Source organism: Lithobates pipiens, unplaced genomic scaffold (genome assembly GCF_037356315.1).
Source record: "Lithobates pipiens isolate NorthernLeopardFrog02 unplaced genomic scaffold, aLitPip1_a1.2 Scaffold_13, whole genome shotgun sequence".
Classification (NCBI taxonomy): Eukaryota; Metazoa; Chordata; class Amphibia; order Anura; family Ranidae; genus Lithobates; species Lithobates pipiens.
In genome coordinates, this window is record NW_027507718.1 from 146,162,296 (window position 1) to 146,181,575 (window position 19,280).

Here is a 19,280-nt window from a genome sequence, read left to right on the forward strand (position 1 = left end):
AGAAAAGTATATAGTACCTGTAGCACTTGTGACCAATTAACCACTCCCCTTAATTAGCAGGCTGAACCAGCCACTGCTGTTATACTGTGGCAGGTTGGGTTGGCTGTGCAAATCACCGTAGGTGTACGTCGGGCTTGTACACGCAGATTTGTGGGCATGCTCCCATTGGCCAGCGGGGGAACCAATGAGCGGGTCTGGCGATCATTCCCCAGTGACAAAACAGGGATCTGCCTGTGTAAATAAGGCAAATATCCATTCTGACAGGGGAAATCACACAGATCCTGTCTTTCTGCTATGCAGGAAGATGGATCTTTGTGTTGTCCAGGGGCGTAACTATAGGGGGTGCAGCAGTTGCAACCGCAACTGGGCCCTGTGATGCAGGGGGCCCATGCAGGCCCCTTTACATATGGCCGGCAGCAGCATAGGCAGCTAGGGGTACCAGTGTGCCATGCACACGGGTGGCTGGAGGTGAAGGGTGACTAGCAGAGCTTTATGCTCGACTATCACACTGGCTGCTCTTTAGTTGTGCATTCCCCGCATGACCTGTGTCCTCAGCCGGCTCCTCAGAGTACCCCTCTCCTGCTCCATGCATTACCGCTCAGTCCCGAAGTCTGTTCTCCCCAGCCAGAGTCCGGCCCACACTGCACTGCATACTTCTCCCGGGTAAACAAACTTTAAGCACACAGATGCAGTGCAGCCCGTCATACACAGATGATGAAAGGTCTTTCTGGCTGATATGCTGATCGCCCGTCCAGCACACTGGATGGAGCCCAGGCCAACATGGATGAGTGTTTGGTCATGGTGAGTGAAAGGACCCCATCCCCCACACACCATTACATAACCCCTCCATCTCCCCCTGGGGACAGGGACCCCTTCTCACGTGGGGACAGGGACACCCACCTCCCCTGGGGACAGGGACCCCTTCTCACCTGGGGGCAGTAACTTCATATGCCCTGGAGAAAAGGACCTCATATCTTCTGGGGATGGGGACCCCATCCTGCCTAGGGACAGTCCCCCAATAGGGCACCTAAAAAAATAATAATAATAAAAATAAAAAACTACTGATACCAGTGGTGGAACTACAGGGCTCACAAAGGTCATACCTGTGACCACGCCCTGGAGTTCCACCGCCGGACTCGGAGGGAAGGGCCCTGGCTGGGGTTCAGGGGGGCCCTTCATGGTTTCTTGCATCGGGGCCCTGAAGGTTCTAGTTACGCCACTGGTGTTGTCCCAGTTAGCTCTTCCCCCCACAGTGAGGGAACACAGCCCTTTGATTGCCCCTAGTGGTAACCCCCTTCCCTACCAGTGTCAGTAGTACAATAACAGTGCATATTTTTAGCACTGATTACTGTAGTAATGTCACTGGTTCCCAAAAAAGTGTCAAAAATGTCAGTTAAGTGTCCGATCTGTCTGCTGCAATGTCGCAGTCCCGCTAAAAATCACTGATCGCCACCATTACCAGTAAAAAAATAAAATAATAAAAATGCCATAAATCTATCCCCTATTTTGTAGAAGTGATAACTTTTGCACAACCAATCAATATACGCTTAATGGAAATGTTTTATAGCAGAAAGTAAAAAAATTTTTTTTTTTGCTGTTTTTTTTTCAAAGTTGCCTCTAGTTATTTTTGTGCATAGTGTAAAAAATAAAAATTGCAGAGGTGATCAAATACCACCAAAAGAAAGCTATTTGTGGGAAAAAAACATATAATGTACTTAGCAAAAGCAGTAGCAAGCTGTTAGCAAGCCAGGGGTTAAAGATTGCGTTTAAACTGGAGCTGTCCCATCATGCATGCAAAGCAGAAGCAGCTCACCCTTTCTCGATTCCCTCAATTGTGCTTCATTAAACAGTTAAGCCCCATACATACTATCAGATTTTCTGCAGATTTTTTCCTTCAGGTTTACCAAAACCATGCAGTGCAAGGGCCTGCCTGATTGCATACAAGTTGAAACTACTAAGGTTTGACCTCATATTATATGGTTTTGGTAAATTTGAAGGAAAAACTCAGCAGAAAAACTGATATTGTGTATGGGGCATTAGTATAGTATATGGAGAAAGCAAAAGTGCACTACAGCAAGGAAGAGGTTAATGACAGCTTTGAGGCCTTACCACGCCTGAGTGTCTTGGCAGGATCTCCAGTGCAACTTCATTCATCATGTGTTTAACCTTGTGTAGTCAATGGGGAGAGGTAACCGTTAGAATGACATGCCACCACTTAAAGCGGCATTAAACGCAAAAATATTAAAATGCAGCATTACAATTCTTAGACATAGTGGCTGCATTTGTTTTCTTTTTTTTTATGGCTTCTTTTTATTAATTTTCACCTAGTGAGCCTGTCAGTCAGTCTGTTATTTTTATCTTCCTTTAACAGACCAAGCAGTCCAGACAACAGTGAAGCTCGGTTCACACAGGGGCGACACGACTTCAGGACGACTTTGTGAGGCAACTTGGAGACGACTTGAACACGACTTAGACACGACCTGGGGCGACTTACAACACAACTTTAAGTCGCCCCAGGCCAGGCTACTTTTGCCGTGGCCAATCAGAGAATGAGCTCTGAAGGGGGAACTCCACGCCAAATTTATGAAAACACCAGACCCTTATCCGAGCACGCTACCCGGCCGGCCAGGAAAGGGGGTGGGGACAAGCGCGCGGCCCCCCCTCCTGAGCCGTATCGCGTGCCCTCAACATGTGGGGGTGCCTTGGGGGAGGGGGGCGTGCGGCCCCCCCCACCCCAAAGCACCTTGTCCCCATGTTGATGAGGACAAGGGCCTCTTCCCGACAACCCTGGCCGTTCTGCGGGTCTGCGGGCGGGGGGCTTATCGGAATCCGGGAGCCCCCTTTAAAAAGGGGGCCCCCGGATACCGGCCCCCCACCCTATGTGAATGAGTATGGGGTACAATGTACCCCTACCCATTCACCTGTGAAAAAAGTAAAAAAAAACACAACACAGGGTTAAAATAGTTTATTGCACAGCTCCGGGGGTCTTCCGTCTTCGGGGGTCTTCTCGCCGGACTCCTCTGCTATCTTCTGCTAGCTCTTTTGCTAGCGGAGAAGCCCGGCTTTCTTCCTCACCGCCGGCCTCTTCTTCCGACTTCGGGGGTCTTGTCCCCCTCTTCGCTTCTTCTTATAGCTCTTTTACAGGCAGTGGCCCGGTCTTCTGTCGTCGCCGTCACCTTCCGTTGTTCTTCTTCTCCTTCTTCTCTTGGAGATGTTGACTCAACGTTCTCTATGGCCGCAATGCCAGGGATGCGCTGCGCGGGCGACTTATATAGGGACAAGGGGCGGGGTCATCGGTTGATGTCACCTGGGTTGATGTCACATGTTGACAGTCCCAGCATCGTCCGGGACTGTGACATCGTAAGGGGGCGTGGTCACAATGTGACATCAACCCATGTGACATCAACCGATGACCCCGCCCCTTGTCCCTATATAAGTTGCCGCGCAGTGCATCCCTGGCATTGCGGCCGGAGAGAACGTTGAGTCAACACGTGGCCTGGTACGGCTCAGGAGGGGGGGGCGCCCGCTCGTCCCCACCCCCTTTCCTGGCGGGCCGGGTAGCGTGCTCGGATAAGGGTCTGGTGTGAATCTGGGGGGACCCCACACCATTTTTTCGGCGTAGGGGGGTCCCCTTGGAATCCATACTAGACCTAAGGGCCTGGTATGCTCTCGGAGGGGGAACCCACGCCAATTTTTTTTCGTAAATTTGGCGCGGAGTTCCCCCTTCAGAGCTAATAATTCTCCGTATAGACAGAGATCCGACTTGATGTTGTCCGACCTGAGGCGACTAGGGGCTACCTGAAGTCGGATCTGAGTCGCCCCTGTGTGAACCGAGCCTTAGAGGGCTGAGACAAATCATTTTCTACTGACAGGGGTGCTTACAATGGTCTTATTCTATTAAAGCGGGAGTCCACCGGGACTCCGCGTTTTTTTTTATTTTTAAAAGCCAGCAGCTACAAATACTGCAGCTGCTGACTTTTAAAATAGTGACACTTACCTGTCCAGCGCGCCCGCGATGTCGGCACCCGAAGCCGATCTCTAGATCGACACTCGAGTGCTGCCGCCGCCATCTTGGGTATGGGAATCAGGAAATGGAGCCTTTCGGCTTCATTTCCCGGTTCCCTACTGCGCATGCGCGAGCCGCGCTGCGCAATGAGGACGGTCCCCGCTGCCTCTGGGATCTGTGTGTTTTCCAGCAGGCAGCGGGGCACTTGCGGGAAGAGGCGGGCACTTGCGGAAAGGGGCGTAAGTTACGCCCCTTTCCGCAGAGAGCTATCCCGGAAGTGGGTGCAGTTACCTGGATTATCCAGGTAACTGCACCCCCCTCCCCCCTGAAAGGTGCCGATTGTGGCACCGGAGGGGGGGAGGGTTTCCGATGAGCGGAAGGTCCACTTTAGGGTGGACCTCGGCTTTAATTTATGTATAACCTTTATCTCAAAAGAAAAAAAAAATGTTCGCTACAACTGCTTATAAAGTGTTATCCAGAGTTCAGCTTCAATTTGTTAGTCAATTCCATCTAAATTTGCTAGCACATCTCGAACACCATCCTCTCCCAGACTGACAATGCTGCTGACCAAAGGGGACTGCTCTACTACTTCATCCAGAATGGCTGAATCACCAAATGAAATAAAGGAAATAAATCCTAAAAAGAAAACAAATGCAGCCACCACATTTAGGGATTGGTAAGCTTCAATATATTACATTTTTGTTTTTGGGTTTAATACAGCTTTAACCACTTCCTGACCAGCGCACGACGATGTACGGCGGCAGAATGGCACGGGCAGGCATATTGGCGTACATGTACGTCCAATATTCGTTGCCGCCGTGCCATCGGGAGCGCTCCCGCGCTGGTCGGGACCCCCGTGAGTCCGGTCGCGGGACCCGCGGACTCGATCGCCGCGATCGTCTCACGGAGCGGCCGAATGGAGGAAATGCTGTATAAACAACATTTTTCCATTCTGCCTAGCAACTAGTGACGCTGATCTCTGCTCCATGTGATTGGATCAGTTAGTAACACACCCCTAGGAACACTTAACCCCTACACTGCCACCCACTGGTTAACCCTTTCACTGCCAGTGTCATTTACACAGGAATCACTGCATTTATATAGCAGTGATTACTGTATAAATGACAATGGTCCCAAAAATTTGTCAAAAATGTCCGATGGGTCCCCCACAATGTCGCAGTCACAATAAAAATCGCAGATCGCCGCCATTACTAGTAAAAAAAAAAAAAAAAAAAAATTATTAATAAAAATGCTATAAAACTATCCCTATTTTGTAAACGCTATAACTTTTGCGCAAACCAATCAATAATCGCTTATTGTGATTTTTTTTACCAAAAATATGTAGAAGAATACGTATCGGCCTAAACTGAGGGAAAAAAATATATATATACATATATTTTTGGGGGATATTTATTATTACAAAAAGTAAAAAATTATGCATTTTTTTTTAAATTTATCGCTCTATTTTTGTTTATAGCGCAAAAAATAAAAACCGCAGGGGTGATCAAATACCACCAAAAGAAAGCTCTATTTGTGGGAAAAAAAGGACGTTAATTTTGTTTGGGAGCCACGTCGCACGACCGCGCAATTGTCAGTTAAATCGACGCAGTGCCGAATCGCAAAAAGTGGTCTGGTCTTTGACCAGCAAATTGGTCCGGTCTGAAAGTGGTTAAATATAGCACTCCTCATGAATAGATATGAGTGTCTGTCATGATTTAATGTGAATTGTGGTCCGTTACAGCCAGAAGTCTGGCCCATCTCATCATCCACCTGTTGCAACAAACCCCTCTCCCCCCATCTCACTAACCTACATGGCTGAATTTGGAGGACAGGAAAACCTCCCTCCCACAGGAAGCAAACCACAGCTTACATTAAGGCACTGCAGGCTATCTGTTCATGAGGAGTGCTATATTTGAGCATTGAGCTGTCATACTTGTTACCTGTCACCATACACTACACAAAGAAAAAGTATAACGATTAGCACAAAGATGGAAGAATTATTTTACCATCTTTAAATATGAATTTGACCAAAAAAAGTAGAACTATAGGCAAACCTTTTTTTCCATTTTGGATAAAGCAAGGGAGGGTCAGATTTCTTTTTTTGCCATCTCTGTCCAATCCCTGCAAATTAAGGCAATTCCTTGGGGACCCCCAGGTCACCAGGACTAGTGTCCCCATTGGAAGATATCTCCTCTATGACTTTTTTGGGGACAACCCAAAATTTGGGATTTTCTTTTACTTTCACATCCATTGAAATTTGGCATATGTGTCCCCAAGGATCGCCATCAATCTCTCGTTCCATTCCATTTAACCTCTTCAAAACGTAGAAGTGGTGTTTTCCATGACCATGCTATTGTTTGCCTTGTCGCATTAATGAGGTGTGTTCCCGATGGCTAACATCCATGCTAGGTTTATGTAAAAGTGCTTCCCATGGATCTTTGCACAGAATTACATGGAGGACTGTATCGACCAGCGTGTACACCCTAATCCATAACCTCAGAACCTTTTCGTCCACTTATGCCGCGTACACACGATCAGAATTCCGGCCAGAAAAAGACAGATGAGAGCTTTTCATTGGAAAATGCGACCGTGTGTATACTCCATCGGAATTTAGCTGTCCGAATTTCCGCCAGCCAAAAATTGATAGCATGTTCTCAATTTTCCCGACGGAAAAACTTTCTATCGGTAATTCCGATCGTGTGTATGCAATTCCGACACACCAAAAATCATGCATGCTCAGATTCAACTACGAGACAGAAGCTATTGGCTACTGGCTATTGAACTTCCCTTTTCTAGTCACGTCGTATGTGTTGTACGTCACCGCGTTATAAATTATCGGAATTTGATGTGACCGTGTGTAGGCAAGACAGCTTGAGCCGAATTCCGTCAGAATTCCTTCGGGAAAACCATCAGGGCCTTTTCCGACGAGAATTCCGATTGTGTGTACGTGGCATTACAAGGTGGTTTGTGAACCAGTATTATGCTGCAAAGAGGAATATAACAAAGAGATTAAACCCTGAGTTGTAGGGTTGAAACGACGTCCGGGCTCAAAAGCGGTTGACAGTAATGAAAATTCATGATCTTTGGTTAAAGACTCACATATGTATTGGTAAGAACAAATTCCTCTAACAGTAAGCAGAGAACTGACCATGGTGAGACCTTTGTGCTTTTACAATTGAAAACTCCAGGGATTCACCAACCCAGGTGGGAATAGGGGGGCAGTAAAAGCGGTAGGTAGGGCAGATATCAAACAGTCAGAATATTTAATGGTATCCCAGATTGTAAGGATATGAGCCAGAATCAGATTTAGAGATTTAGGATGGTCTGTAGGGATCCATGATATGGAAAAAGAGGAATTGGATCAGTATCCAAGATATCAATAAGGGTCCGTAAAGGTGGCAAATTACCTGTTGGACTATAGGGGCGATCTGGGCAGTTCTGTAAAAGTGAGCAATATTGGGAACTCCCAGCCCTCCCCTGATTTTCCTAGTATACAGAAGAGATCTGTTAAGCCACAGTCAGATTTTACCCCAGATACATTTTAATCACTTCTGGACCACTGCACGCCCATATACATCTGCACTTTGAAGAGGGATATCTTTTTTATGGCAGCAGCTAGCTGCCATAACCCTGGTATCCTCTGCTTTGGCAGGCGGTCCGGTTTTTGATAATAGTGGTCTCTGCAGCGGATTTGCCGCAAGGTCACTTTTAAGCAGCCAACTGCCTCTGAGCGTCTGTTTACCAGCAGCAGTGTACATGAGGCCTTAAAAAATAATAAATGCACCTTTTTTAACTGCAAATAGATCTGCATTTATTATTAATTTTTTTTATAAAAGGTTAAGGTAGCCCTTAAAAACAGTCATAACTTTATTACATATATTATCTCACTAAAAACAAAGTGCCCAAGCTTTCTAAAAAGCATTTTCCAGCATGAAAATCAACGTATAAAGTTTTGCCATATAGGGTACTAAATGTTCTTTAGCCACGCATATTTAAATAGCCATATTATTGTTTCATGTTATTTTATAGATGTTTGCACAATGGAGCTACGTTTACTGGAACAAGGTCTGTTTTTTTAAGAATACCTATCAAGATGATAAGGTAAATCTTATATCAGAACTGTTTTTTAACATAACATGGTACTTGAACCTACATCCTTAATTAGGAGCATGAAAATATTGTGATTTCCCCATCATAGAATGTTTTTCCCCAAGCCAGAGCCACCTCTGGCTGCTAGGTTGAAATTTGAAAGTTGTCCTTCACCCCCTTCCCCAAGAACTCTATGGGCATCCACCAACCACCCTGATTTCAACTTAGTAACTCCCTGAGATGCTTTGTTTTTCTTTTATGGTACACAAGTAAAAATGCATGGTGGGAGGGGCGTGGCTTGACGCGTGACGGGAATGGCCGCTTGAGACAGGAGCTCCAGGAGACCCGCAGCCCAATAGCTCTCCCTTCGGCTGATTTCACACCGCATCATGCACAAATCAGCCCGCCACCACACCGGGCCGAGAGCACGCCATCAGTCCGGGACCCCTCACACCCGTAGCATCCAGGACATTTTCCTCTCACAGGCCAGAGCGAGCGGCAGTACCCCCTCCAAGATGGTGCTGACACGAGGCGAGGAAGACGAACTCAGAGACGGCTCCCTATCTACGGCCGAGGACCCGGTAAGCGGGCTGGGGAACCCCAATCATCTTCTCACGCTGGGGGATATGACATCGATTGCATCGGACATTAAGAACACACTTTTCTCAGCAATCACTGACCTTAAGGCTGACTTACTGTCTCTGACTGACTGTCTCTCCACCTTAGAGAGGGCAGAGAGCAAGAGGGACAGGACTGTACGCAGACTGGAGGCCACAGCTACCTCACACACGGTGCATTTAATCAATATTAATAGGCACTTGGAAGACCTCGATAATAGAGGGAGGAGGTGTAATATCAGGGTGAGGAGGATCCCAGAGACTGTGAGCCCTGATCAGATCACCTCAGCTTTGCGGTCAGTTTTCAACAATTTGCTGGAGAACCCTGTAGACTCTCCCATTGACTTTGTAAGAGCACACAGGGCATTGAGAGCTAGGCCACTGGACTCAGCATCTCCCCGGGATGTTATTTGCTGCCTCCAGAGCTTTCAGCTGAAGGAGGAAATCCTAAACCAGGTCAGGAAAAATGACCGGATTATGTTTAACCATGCAGAGATTTTGCTGTTTCAAGATTTGTCTCCCATAACCTTGCAAAATAGAAGGGCATTGCGACCGTTACTGGAAGCACTTAGAGAGAAAGGCATCGTTTACAAATGACGCTTTCCCTTTGCTCTACAAGCCACACTGGATGGGAGACAGTTTTTGCTGCGATTGCCAGAAGATCTCCCGGATTTTTGTGCTGGTCTTAACATCCCTTGTGTGGACTTACCGGAATGGTATGTTGAGTTCAAGCTCCCCCAACCCAAGCTCAGCCCCCCTGGCACCCCTTTGTCCTCACCGGTTAAACCGCCGCAGAAGAAGAGCAAAGTCGGGCAGCGCTCCACCATGGGGGATCTCGCGCACCTCAGTCCTCCAGGCATTCCAGGAACCGCGACCGCACCTGAAAGATAAGCTGACTGTATAGTGGAAAATTTTGACCCCTTTTTGTACATCTCTGCAATGGCTTGGGGGTCCCCACCCTGAATACCGTTTTTTCCTACCTACCCCCCCCCCCCCTGGATAGTGCTTCCTCATGGGGCTGAATGACTGTTATGTACACTTGCCCTTGGGGGAAGACACTTGTTGTCCCTCTGTTACTTATGTGCCTGGCTCGAAGACATTGGCCCTAGTAGACCCCTTTTTGGATCAAGCTGCCAACACGATGCTGGATTTTATTAGCCCATGACACTGGTTGCCTTTCCACCCCTCCCCTCCTTTTTTTTTTTGCTTTTTGCCGAAGTTTACTTCGCACACTTGGTCAATGCAACGTACGGGTCTCCGTATTGGTTGCTTAAATACCTGTTATATTGTTACCTCAAATTTCAGTTTTCTTCAGTGAATTATTTGTTCTGTTTGTTCCGAATATACATTTCCCTTGTGGAGTTCCTCCCACGTACCCCACAAGCGGTCAGCAGGGTGTTACCTGTGACACCCTGTGTATTGTCCGCACATTGTTTTTGCCCACAGCCTCAGTGTGCGCAGGCCGAATCTTGCTACTTTGTGATATTCCCCCTGCAGGGGGTTTTCCTTCTCTCTCTTCTGTCTCTAGCCTTCTTTTCCTTTTACTTTTCTTGGGGGCTCTGCCCCTTCTCTTTTCCATTCTTCTCTCTCTTTCTTTTCTACAGAGCAGGTGATCGCGGAGAGCGGGCTCGCGGGACCTTATGGCTTACGCATCGTTGGGCCTTAGACCAACATTGGTCTCCCACAATGTCCGTGGTTTGAATATTCCGGAGAAGCGTACCTCGGTTCTCAGGGAACTGAATAAGGTAGGACCCTTATTTGTCTATCTTCAGGAAACACATTTTCTAAGTAACGCACACCCCAAACTTTGGCACAAAAACTACCCTCTGGCATTTTATGCTACGAGTCCCCGGGCAAAGACTAAAGGAGTCTCTATTTTAATTCATAAGGCAGCAGGGTTTGAGGTCACCCAGCAACTGGCAGACCCTGAAGGCAGATACTTATTTATCAAGGGGACATGGGGCAACATCCCGCTGACGTTAGCTAATGTCTATTTTCCCAATAGTGCACACAAATCTTTTTGCAGACACCTGATTGAAGAGCTAAAGGGTTTTGCCACGGGCTGTATCCTGCTGGGAGGTGACTTTAATCTCCCCCTCGACCCGGCCCAGTATACCTCCTCCGGAAGATCAAGCATAGCCTATAGCACTCTGAAATACATCAAAAATCTCTTGCACTCCTTAACCTTAATAGACTCATGGCGCACGTTAAACCCCCTTGGCAGAGATTTTACCTGCTATTCAGCTCCCCGTGACAAATACTCACGTATTGATCTGCAGAGTTTGAAGGCAGCCCGGATAGGCATACAAACCCTCTCAGACCATGCACCCATTTCCCTTTCCCTTGACCATCCAGGGGACAGACCCAAGACATGCTTGTGGAGGTTGAATTCGGCTTTGCTGACGGACCCAGAACAACTCCCCAAATTGACTGACGCCTTGAGATACAATTTCATTGACAATGCTTCCGAAGAGCTCTCTCCCTTAACTATTTGGGAAGCCCATAAATGTGTTATGCGGGGGGAGTTCATTCGAGCCGGGGCAGCCCGTAAAAAGCTAACCGCCCAACAGCTTAAAATGCTAACTGATAAAGTAGCGCTCCTTGAATCCCGACACAAGGCGACTTTAGACTCCCTACAGGTACAGGAACTCTTACAAACACGCCAGGAGCTCAGGGATCTGTTAGAGACAAAGAGAAAACGCACCCTCTTCATAAAAAAGAGAATTTACTATGAAAAGGGCGACAAGGGGTGGAAACTGCTGGCCAGGGCTTTGAAAGATGCCTCCTTGGCCAATAACATTTTAGCTATTAAGACAACAGACGGCACCCTGACAAACTGAACTGACAAAATAGCAGAGAGCTTCCACAAGTTTTACTCTCGCCTCTATAGCGTTCCTCCCCAAAATACCCCGGACGGACAACAGGGGGATAGGAGCCACATTATAAGAGACTATTTGACACAGAGTGGTATGCCGACGCTTTCTCCAGAAGATGCAGAATCATTAGAACTCCCTATATCATCCTATGAGCTCTCGGCAGTGGTCAAGGACCTTAAAACGGGAAAGAGCCCCGGCCCCGATGGGCTCACGGCCCACTGCTACAAAGTCTTTTCTAGTCTTCTAGAAGACCCTCTTTTGAAGGTTTTTAATTTTCTCAAGGAACCACGTAACCTACCAGACACTTTTTTGGGCGCTCACATTACAGTACTCCCTAAGCCGGGGAAAGATCCCACGGTATGGTCTAGCTACCGCCCCATATCTCTTTTAAATTTAGATCTGAAAATTATGTCGAAGATAGTGGCGAATCGTCTGCGGGTCTTTTTACCACAATTGATAGGTGCTGAACAGGTGGGGTTCATGCCAGGGAGGGAATCCAGGGACAATGTGACCAAGGCCTTAAATCTAATACACCATTGTCACACCGCCGGCGTCGAGGGCCTTCTCCTGTCTACAGACGCGGAGAAGGCATTCGACAGGGTTGCTTGGGACTATTTGTTCCATACCTGTAGCCACATTGGCCTGAGACCCCATATGTTCTCCTGGATCTCCTCCCTTTATCGGAATCCTACCGCCCAACTCAAAATTAACGGTACCTTGTCGGAACGGGTGCTTATTCACAATGGCACGAGTCCTTTGTCCCCCCTCCTATTTATTTTATCTCTAGAGCCCTTTATTCGCACCATCAACAACACCCCTTTCATTGAAGGCTTCCAGATTGGCCGAAAACCCACAAAGTAGCTGCATATGCAGATGATTTATTGTTCTTCCTGGTGCAGCCCCACACCTCAATCCCCAATTTACTTAAGGCCTTTTCTATCTTCGGTTACATATCAAATCTTAAAATTAATTACACCAAATCAGAGGCTGATTAAATACCTTTCGCTGCCTCCAGCCACGCTTCATTTGGCCCAACAGAATAGCTCCTTCAAATTGGTTACCGATTCATTGACTTACCTGGGGATTCAGCTCACCCCCCAGCTCCCCACCATATACGCCAAAAATGTTGTACCCTTGTTACGCCGGCTAGAACTGGATGTGGTCCCTCAAGCACTTTTCCTGGTTTGGCAGGGCAGCCATCATTAAAATGGTGACACTACCCAGAGTACTGTATCTTCTTCACACTTTGCCCGTTGAACTTCCAGCAAATTTTTTTAAACACCTACAATCTATTTTGTGGAAATTTTTATGGGCCGATAAGAAACCCCGTATCAGTTTACGCATTCTAATGCGCCCTAAAACAGAGGGAGGACTGGGGTTCCCCAATTTTAAATTCTACTATTATGCAACGCACCTCGCGCGCATTATCGATTGGCACTGTCACGCTAACAGAAAGGATTGGGTCTCCCTGGAGGAAAGTTTTTCGCTAACACCTCTTAAATTCTCCCCTTGGATACCTTGAAACAAATGTCCAGTAGGTTTTTCACAACACCCCCTGATCAGGGCCACTCTGAAAGTTTTTCATAAAATTGCTGCCTAACATCGGATAGCGACGGTACCAGGCCCTATGGGTCTAGAGTCTGGATCCTTCTTACTTGCGGATTCCTCTCCCATTCTCGCCTCCCACTTTATATCGGCAGGTCAGGCTCGTTCGTACACCGACTTACGGGATGACATCTCACTCCGAACGCTATCTTTCTGGAGCTATAGACAAGTTTGCCATTACATACTGACGCCTACAAGGAAGCAGGCTATGTTAAGGGATCTCACCACCTTCGAAACCTTATGTCACAAGGGCGAACCGGTGGCGAGAACCACCTCCATCTTATACGCATTTTTACACGAACTCGGGAACCAGGAAGTACCTAGATTCAGGGTTCAATGGGAGTCGGCTCTCCAAACACAGTTTACGGACATGCAATGGCAAAACGCTTGTATACTAGCGCATAAGTGCTCTATTAGCACTAGAATGCAGGAGAATTCATATAAACTTCTCTCACATTGGTATGCCACTCCGGATAAAGTGAAGAGATGGTACCCGCTGTCCTCGGACTTGTGTTGGAGATGCGGTGAGGCTAAGGGGGATATGCTACATATCTGGTGGAACTGCCCCAAGATATCTAGCAATTGGGATCAAGTGTTGGGGCTAGTTAGACAGATGACAGAAACCAAGATGATTCCCTCTCCGGCCTGTTGCTTACTTCACACCTCTGACCTCTCACTGGGGCGATATAAAAGGTCCCTGACCAAACACCTTCTGATGGCGGTGAAATCACTGATCCCCAAAATTGGAAATCCCAACTAGTACCGACAGTGAAAGAATGGTTAGGTCTGGTTAACCTTATTTATACTATGGAAGAGACGCTCGCTATTGCCACTGAAACGGCTGACAAATTTCACACAACCTGGTTTCCGTGGGTGCTTTTCAGGTACTCAGACGCTTTTTCTAGACTCACTAAGGGGTGATTGTGATGCACCCATATTAGGGGGAATGTAGCTCTCTGGTTCCCCCTCCCTTCCGGGCCCCGGTGGGGAGGGGCCGACGGACCCCCTCCGTTGAGAGGGGACCGCTCTCCGTTGTCACCTTGCTCTCTCTTACTCTTCTCCACCTTTGTTCATACCCGCTTTTTCTTTTCTCCTTTTATTCTTTTCTTCATCTCTTTTTACCTACCTTCTCTTTTTGCATTTATTGCCAAGATCTACAGATACCTGGCTTCTGATTTTTATGTACACTTAGTTTTAATGGCACGATTTCAATGTGTTAGTGCATAAGCCTGGATTACGTCTTGAAGCCGTTCTTGTAACGGATATGCTGCTCAGGTGACAAATTTATTTCCTCTTCCTTTTGAAGAAAAGTTCAGATTTACTGTTTACCTTTTGGTTATTTTGCTGCATACTGCGATTTGATGTAACCCTTGTTTCCTACTGTATCTGTTTATTGGCTTAATAAACTCTTTTAAATTGTGAAAAAAAAAAATGCATGGTGGATTCAGATGCATCCTACTATCAACCCTCAATGCAAGTATGTCTCGAAAAGCTTGAAAGTGGTCACTAATCCCTACCTTGCTGCAACACACTGTTCCATTCAGCATACTAACTGTTCAACCAGACATGTTAAATGGGGATGAGGGATTAAGTGGGGACAGTGTCAGTTTTCTCTCATTAACATACAAAGCAGAATACAAGCCTCAAGATATTTAACCCTGTTGTACAAGGAATCAGAGCCACAGCCAGACACTGCAGAGGTTGCAGGTTCAGACTCAGTTTCCTGGCAGTACTCTTCTCCTTCCAAAATGGCCCTGGACCTCTTTAGGGCCAGGTTTGTGAGGAAACATTTGATGGAATTCTCTAGTCAATCTGGGGGCATGAATATTATCTCTGGTCAATGCGATTTTTATCGTGACTGTGAAATTGCGGCGGACATATTGGACACTTTTGAAACTATTTTGGGACCATTCACATTTATACAGCGATCAGTGCTATAAAAATGCACTGATTACTGTATAAATGTCACTGGCAGGGAAGGGATTAACATTAGGGGGCGATCAAGGGGTTAAATGTGTTACCTAGGGAGTGATTCTAACTGCAGGGGGATGGGACTCCCAAGGAGGGGAGACCGATCGGTGTTCCTCTGCCCTGACAGGACGTGGATCTGTGTGTTCACAAAGTCTCAATCAATTTCTCCTGAATCTCCTGCAATGTAGTTAATCTATTGGTAACAGCAGGAATTGGAGTTGAGATAGGGAGATCATGAATAAAAACTAGATGGTACCTAGGTGTTTAAAGTGATTGTAAAGGATTAAAAAAAAAACATCTCTATACTTACCACTTACCTGCTCTCTATAATAGAATTGCAGAGCGGTCCCAAACCTCCTCTTCTTGGGTTCCCCACCGGCGCCCCTCCTCTCTGTCCAGTGCCCCCAGGGGAAGCCGTTTCCCATGGGGCACTCGTGCATATGCTCTTCTGAGCCCTGCCACTGTGTCCATTGACTCGGCCACGCCCCCCGCTCCCTCTTCAGTGGCTTTGATTGACAGCACTGGGAGCCAATGGCTCCTGGTGCCCCAGCAAAGCCAGTGAGATATGGAAGTGAGGGGAGAGAATAGCTGCAGACATGCACAGCTCTAGAGCAAATGAGGGCTTAGGTAAGGGGTAATGGGGGGGGGGGGGCTAAAATTGATGCCTAAACATTTTTTACCTAAGGTGTAAAATGTTTAGCATTCAAAATTGATAGGACTCAATTGATGATAAAATGTGATAGTAGAGAAATTGTTTTCTTTCTGTATCAATGGGGATGCAAACTGAGTAATGGAATTTATTTTTTTCAGCCACTATAACACCAGTGGTAGCAATTGTTCTTTGAACTTTTAACAGTAATGTTGCTGTGAAAGTAAATGTTTTTTTTTTACCTTAACCACTTGCTTACTGGGCACTTAAACACCCTTCCTGCCCAGACCAATTTTCAGCTTTCAGTGCTCTCACATTTTGAATGACAATTACTCAGTCATGGAACACTGTACCCAAATGAATTTTTTGTCCTTTTTTTCCCACAAATAGAGCTTTCTTTTGGTGGTATTTGATCACCTCTGGGGTTTTTATTTTTTGTGCTATAAATAAAAAAAAGACCAAAAATTTTGAAAAAAACGCATATTTCTTTGTTTCTGTGACAGAATTATGCAAATTATTAATTTTTCTTCATAAATTTTGGCCACAATTTATACTGCTACATATCTTTGGTAAAAATAACCTAAATTTGTGGATATTATTTGGTCTTTGTGAAAGTTAGGGAGTCTACAAGCTGTGGTACGAATCGCACAAAATTGATCACATCTGATGTACTGGTGGCCTATCTCGCTTCTTGTGACCCGAACAAGTCAGGAAAGTACAAATACCCCCCAAATGACCCCTTTTTGGAAAGTAGACATTCCAAGGTATTTAGTAAGAGGCATAGTGAGCTTTTTGATGTTGTCATTTTTTCCCCACAATTCTTTGCAAAATTAAGATTTTTCATTTTTTTTTCTCCACAAAATTGTCATTGTAATAGGTTATTTCTCTCACATGGCATGTGTATACCACAAATGACACCCCCAAAAAATTCTGCTACTCCTCCTGAGTATTACAATACCACATGTGTGGGACTTTTTCACAGCCTGGCCACATAGAGAGGCCCAACATGCAGGGAGCGCCATCATGTGTTCTAGGACATGTGGCACTAATACGTGGCACTGAAGACATGTGGCACTAATACATGCCACCGATGACAGATGGCACTAATACATGGCACCGATGACGTGTGACACTGATGACAGATGGCACTGATAAGTGGCATTGATGACACGTGACACTGACAACAGATGGAACGTGACACTAACAGGTGGCACTGATGACAAATGGCACTGATACGTGGCACTGATGACAGATGGCACTAATACGTGGCACTGATGACAGATGGCACTATGTGGCACTGATGACACGTGGCACTGATGACATATGGCACTTATACGTGGCACTGATGACAGATGGCACTGAGGACAAATGGCACTGACAACAGGTGGCACTGGGGGCAGGTGGCACTGGGGCGGATGGCACTGGGGCAGGATGGCACTTTTTTTTTACTTTTTACTTTTTTTTAAATCAAATCAAATCAAAGCAGAACGGCTGCTGCTGCAGCCGTTCATCTCTCCCCTCTCACACTCTGTCTGTGTGAGGAGGGAGAGCGGCGCTGAGAGATGATCTTTTGATATGAGATCATCTCCCATTGGACACGCCGATCGCGCTGTAAACGGCCGCTGTGATTGGCCGTTTACAGCGATCCCGGGGGACATGGCAAACACAGAACTTCCCCGATGCGCGCCCGCGGCGGCGCGCATTGCGGAAGTAAACATTAGGATGTCCAGGGACGGCCACCCGGACGAAAGCGCCTGCTCTACGGCCGTCATTCGGCTATAGGGTGGGCGCGAGGTGGTTATGGATAAGATCACTTTAAAAAATAAATAAATAAACTGTACATTTTTTTTGCAGGTAAAAAAAAGTGCATACTAATTTTCTTTTTAGGAGCCTGGAAACATTTTGCACCAGCGATCAGCAGATCGCTGATGCCATGCAGGTCACCACAGACTGTTAGCGTGAGCTGTCTGCCAGTATATCATATGGCCAGGCAGTTTCACACCGACAGGACTCAATGAACTACCACAGCACTCAACAGTGCCATGTTAGTTCATTGAGAACTACAAGCCAACAGCTGCATAGGATGTTGGGGCTTGTAGTTCATTCATACACAGAGCTTTGTGAATGAATGACGTGGCTGCATGGGAGTGGAGCTCCGCACGACCACGCTGTTTTCAAAAAGTGAAAGCTAGTACGGGAAACTTCTCCTCGTACTACTGTCACAGGGAGAGAGTGCAGCAGTGGGAACATGTTACATGTTCCACCCTAAAAACGGGTGGAACATGTAACATGTTCCCAAAGGTGAACTTATCCTTTAAAGTGGTTGTAAAGGCTAAAAAGGCATTTATTCTTTTTTTTTGTAAAGGTGAACTTATCCTTTCAATCTAGAAGTTCATGAGAGCAACAAAGGGATCAAGGTTTAAGAAAAACAAGACACAAGGAAAGGTTGTCCAGGGAATCAGGCTGGGAGCAGTCCAGCAGACCCAGGTACTGACAATCCTTTGTGAGGTCAGACAGAGCTAAAATGTGTGCTCTCCTTTCTACATGCAATCAGAGTGGAGTAAAAGCAGGCTTTTTTTTTTTTTTACCATTCTCATTGAAAGTGAAAGTAAAAGAAAATCCCAAATTTTGGGTATCCCCAGAAAAGAAATAGAGGGGAAATCTTCCAATCGGAGCACCAGTTCTGGTGACCTGGGGGTCCCCAAGGAATTCCCTTAATTTGCTGGGATTTCCTCTCACTTCCTGTTTGGTTATGGGACAGGAAGTGAAATCTTTTTAATGGGACACAGATGGTGAAAAAAAAACTGACAAAAGGTTATAACCCTCCCTTGCTCTATCCCCCGCCCCCCCCCCCCCCCCCCGCATGCTAGCTGTCATACTCTGCAACAAAGGCGGCCCTGTGGGGCTTCGCCCACCCAGCGTCATCCAGTTACAGTGTTCTGTGAATGGGAAAACTACAAGGTCCTACAGCCTTTGTGGCTATCGTCTTGTAGTTCTCAATGAACTACCACGGCGCTGTTGAGCACTGGGGCTTTTTGCATCCAATGGGACTGTGGAATGGAGGAGAAAATGGGGGTTATGGAGGGAGGGACATGCTGACACTGTTTAACTGTTCCTGATTGTTATATAGTCTCCAAAGGTTTTAATGTTATTGTAAATCTTGTACCAGCTGTGAAAAGGTATTTGCCCCCTTCCTGATTTTTTTTTCTTTTTTTTTCATATTCATCACACTTGACTTGATTCAGAGCATCAAACACATTTTAATATTACAGAAAGATTACACAAGTAAATACAAAATGCAGTTTTTAAATGATGATTTAAATTATTAAGGGAAAAAAGCTATCCAAACCTGCCTGGCCCTATGTGAAAAAGTAATTGTCCCCTAAACCTAATAACTGGTTGTGCCACCCTTGGCACAATCAAGCATTTGCAATAACTGGCAATGAGTCTTTCATATTGCTGTGGTG

The 19,280-nt window shown here is 46.4% G+C and overlaps 1 protein-coding gene across 23 annotated transcripts in view; it reads right to left on the bottom strand.

The window, feature by feature from the left end:
• The window catches only part of PTPRS (protein tyrosine phosphatase receptor type S), a 733,740-nt gene that overhangs the window by 249,579 nt on the left and 464,881 nt on the right, over nt 1-19,280 (bottom strand). For 16 of the 23 annotated variants that reach the window (XM_077475694.1, XM_077475692.1, XM_077475693.1 and 13 more), the window contains one exon: nt 2,110-2,166. The exons of the other annotated variants lie outside the window; for them this stretch is intronic. In XM_077475694.1, coding sequence (XP_077331820.1) covers nt 2,110-2,166 — 57 coding nt within the window. The remainder of the gene's footprint in view (nt 1-2,109; nt 2,167-19,280) is intronic. 23 annotated transcript variants of the gene reach the window in all.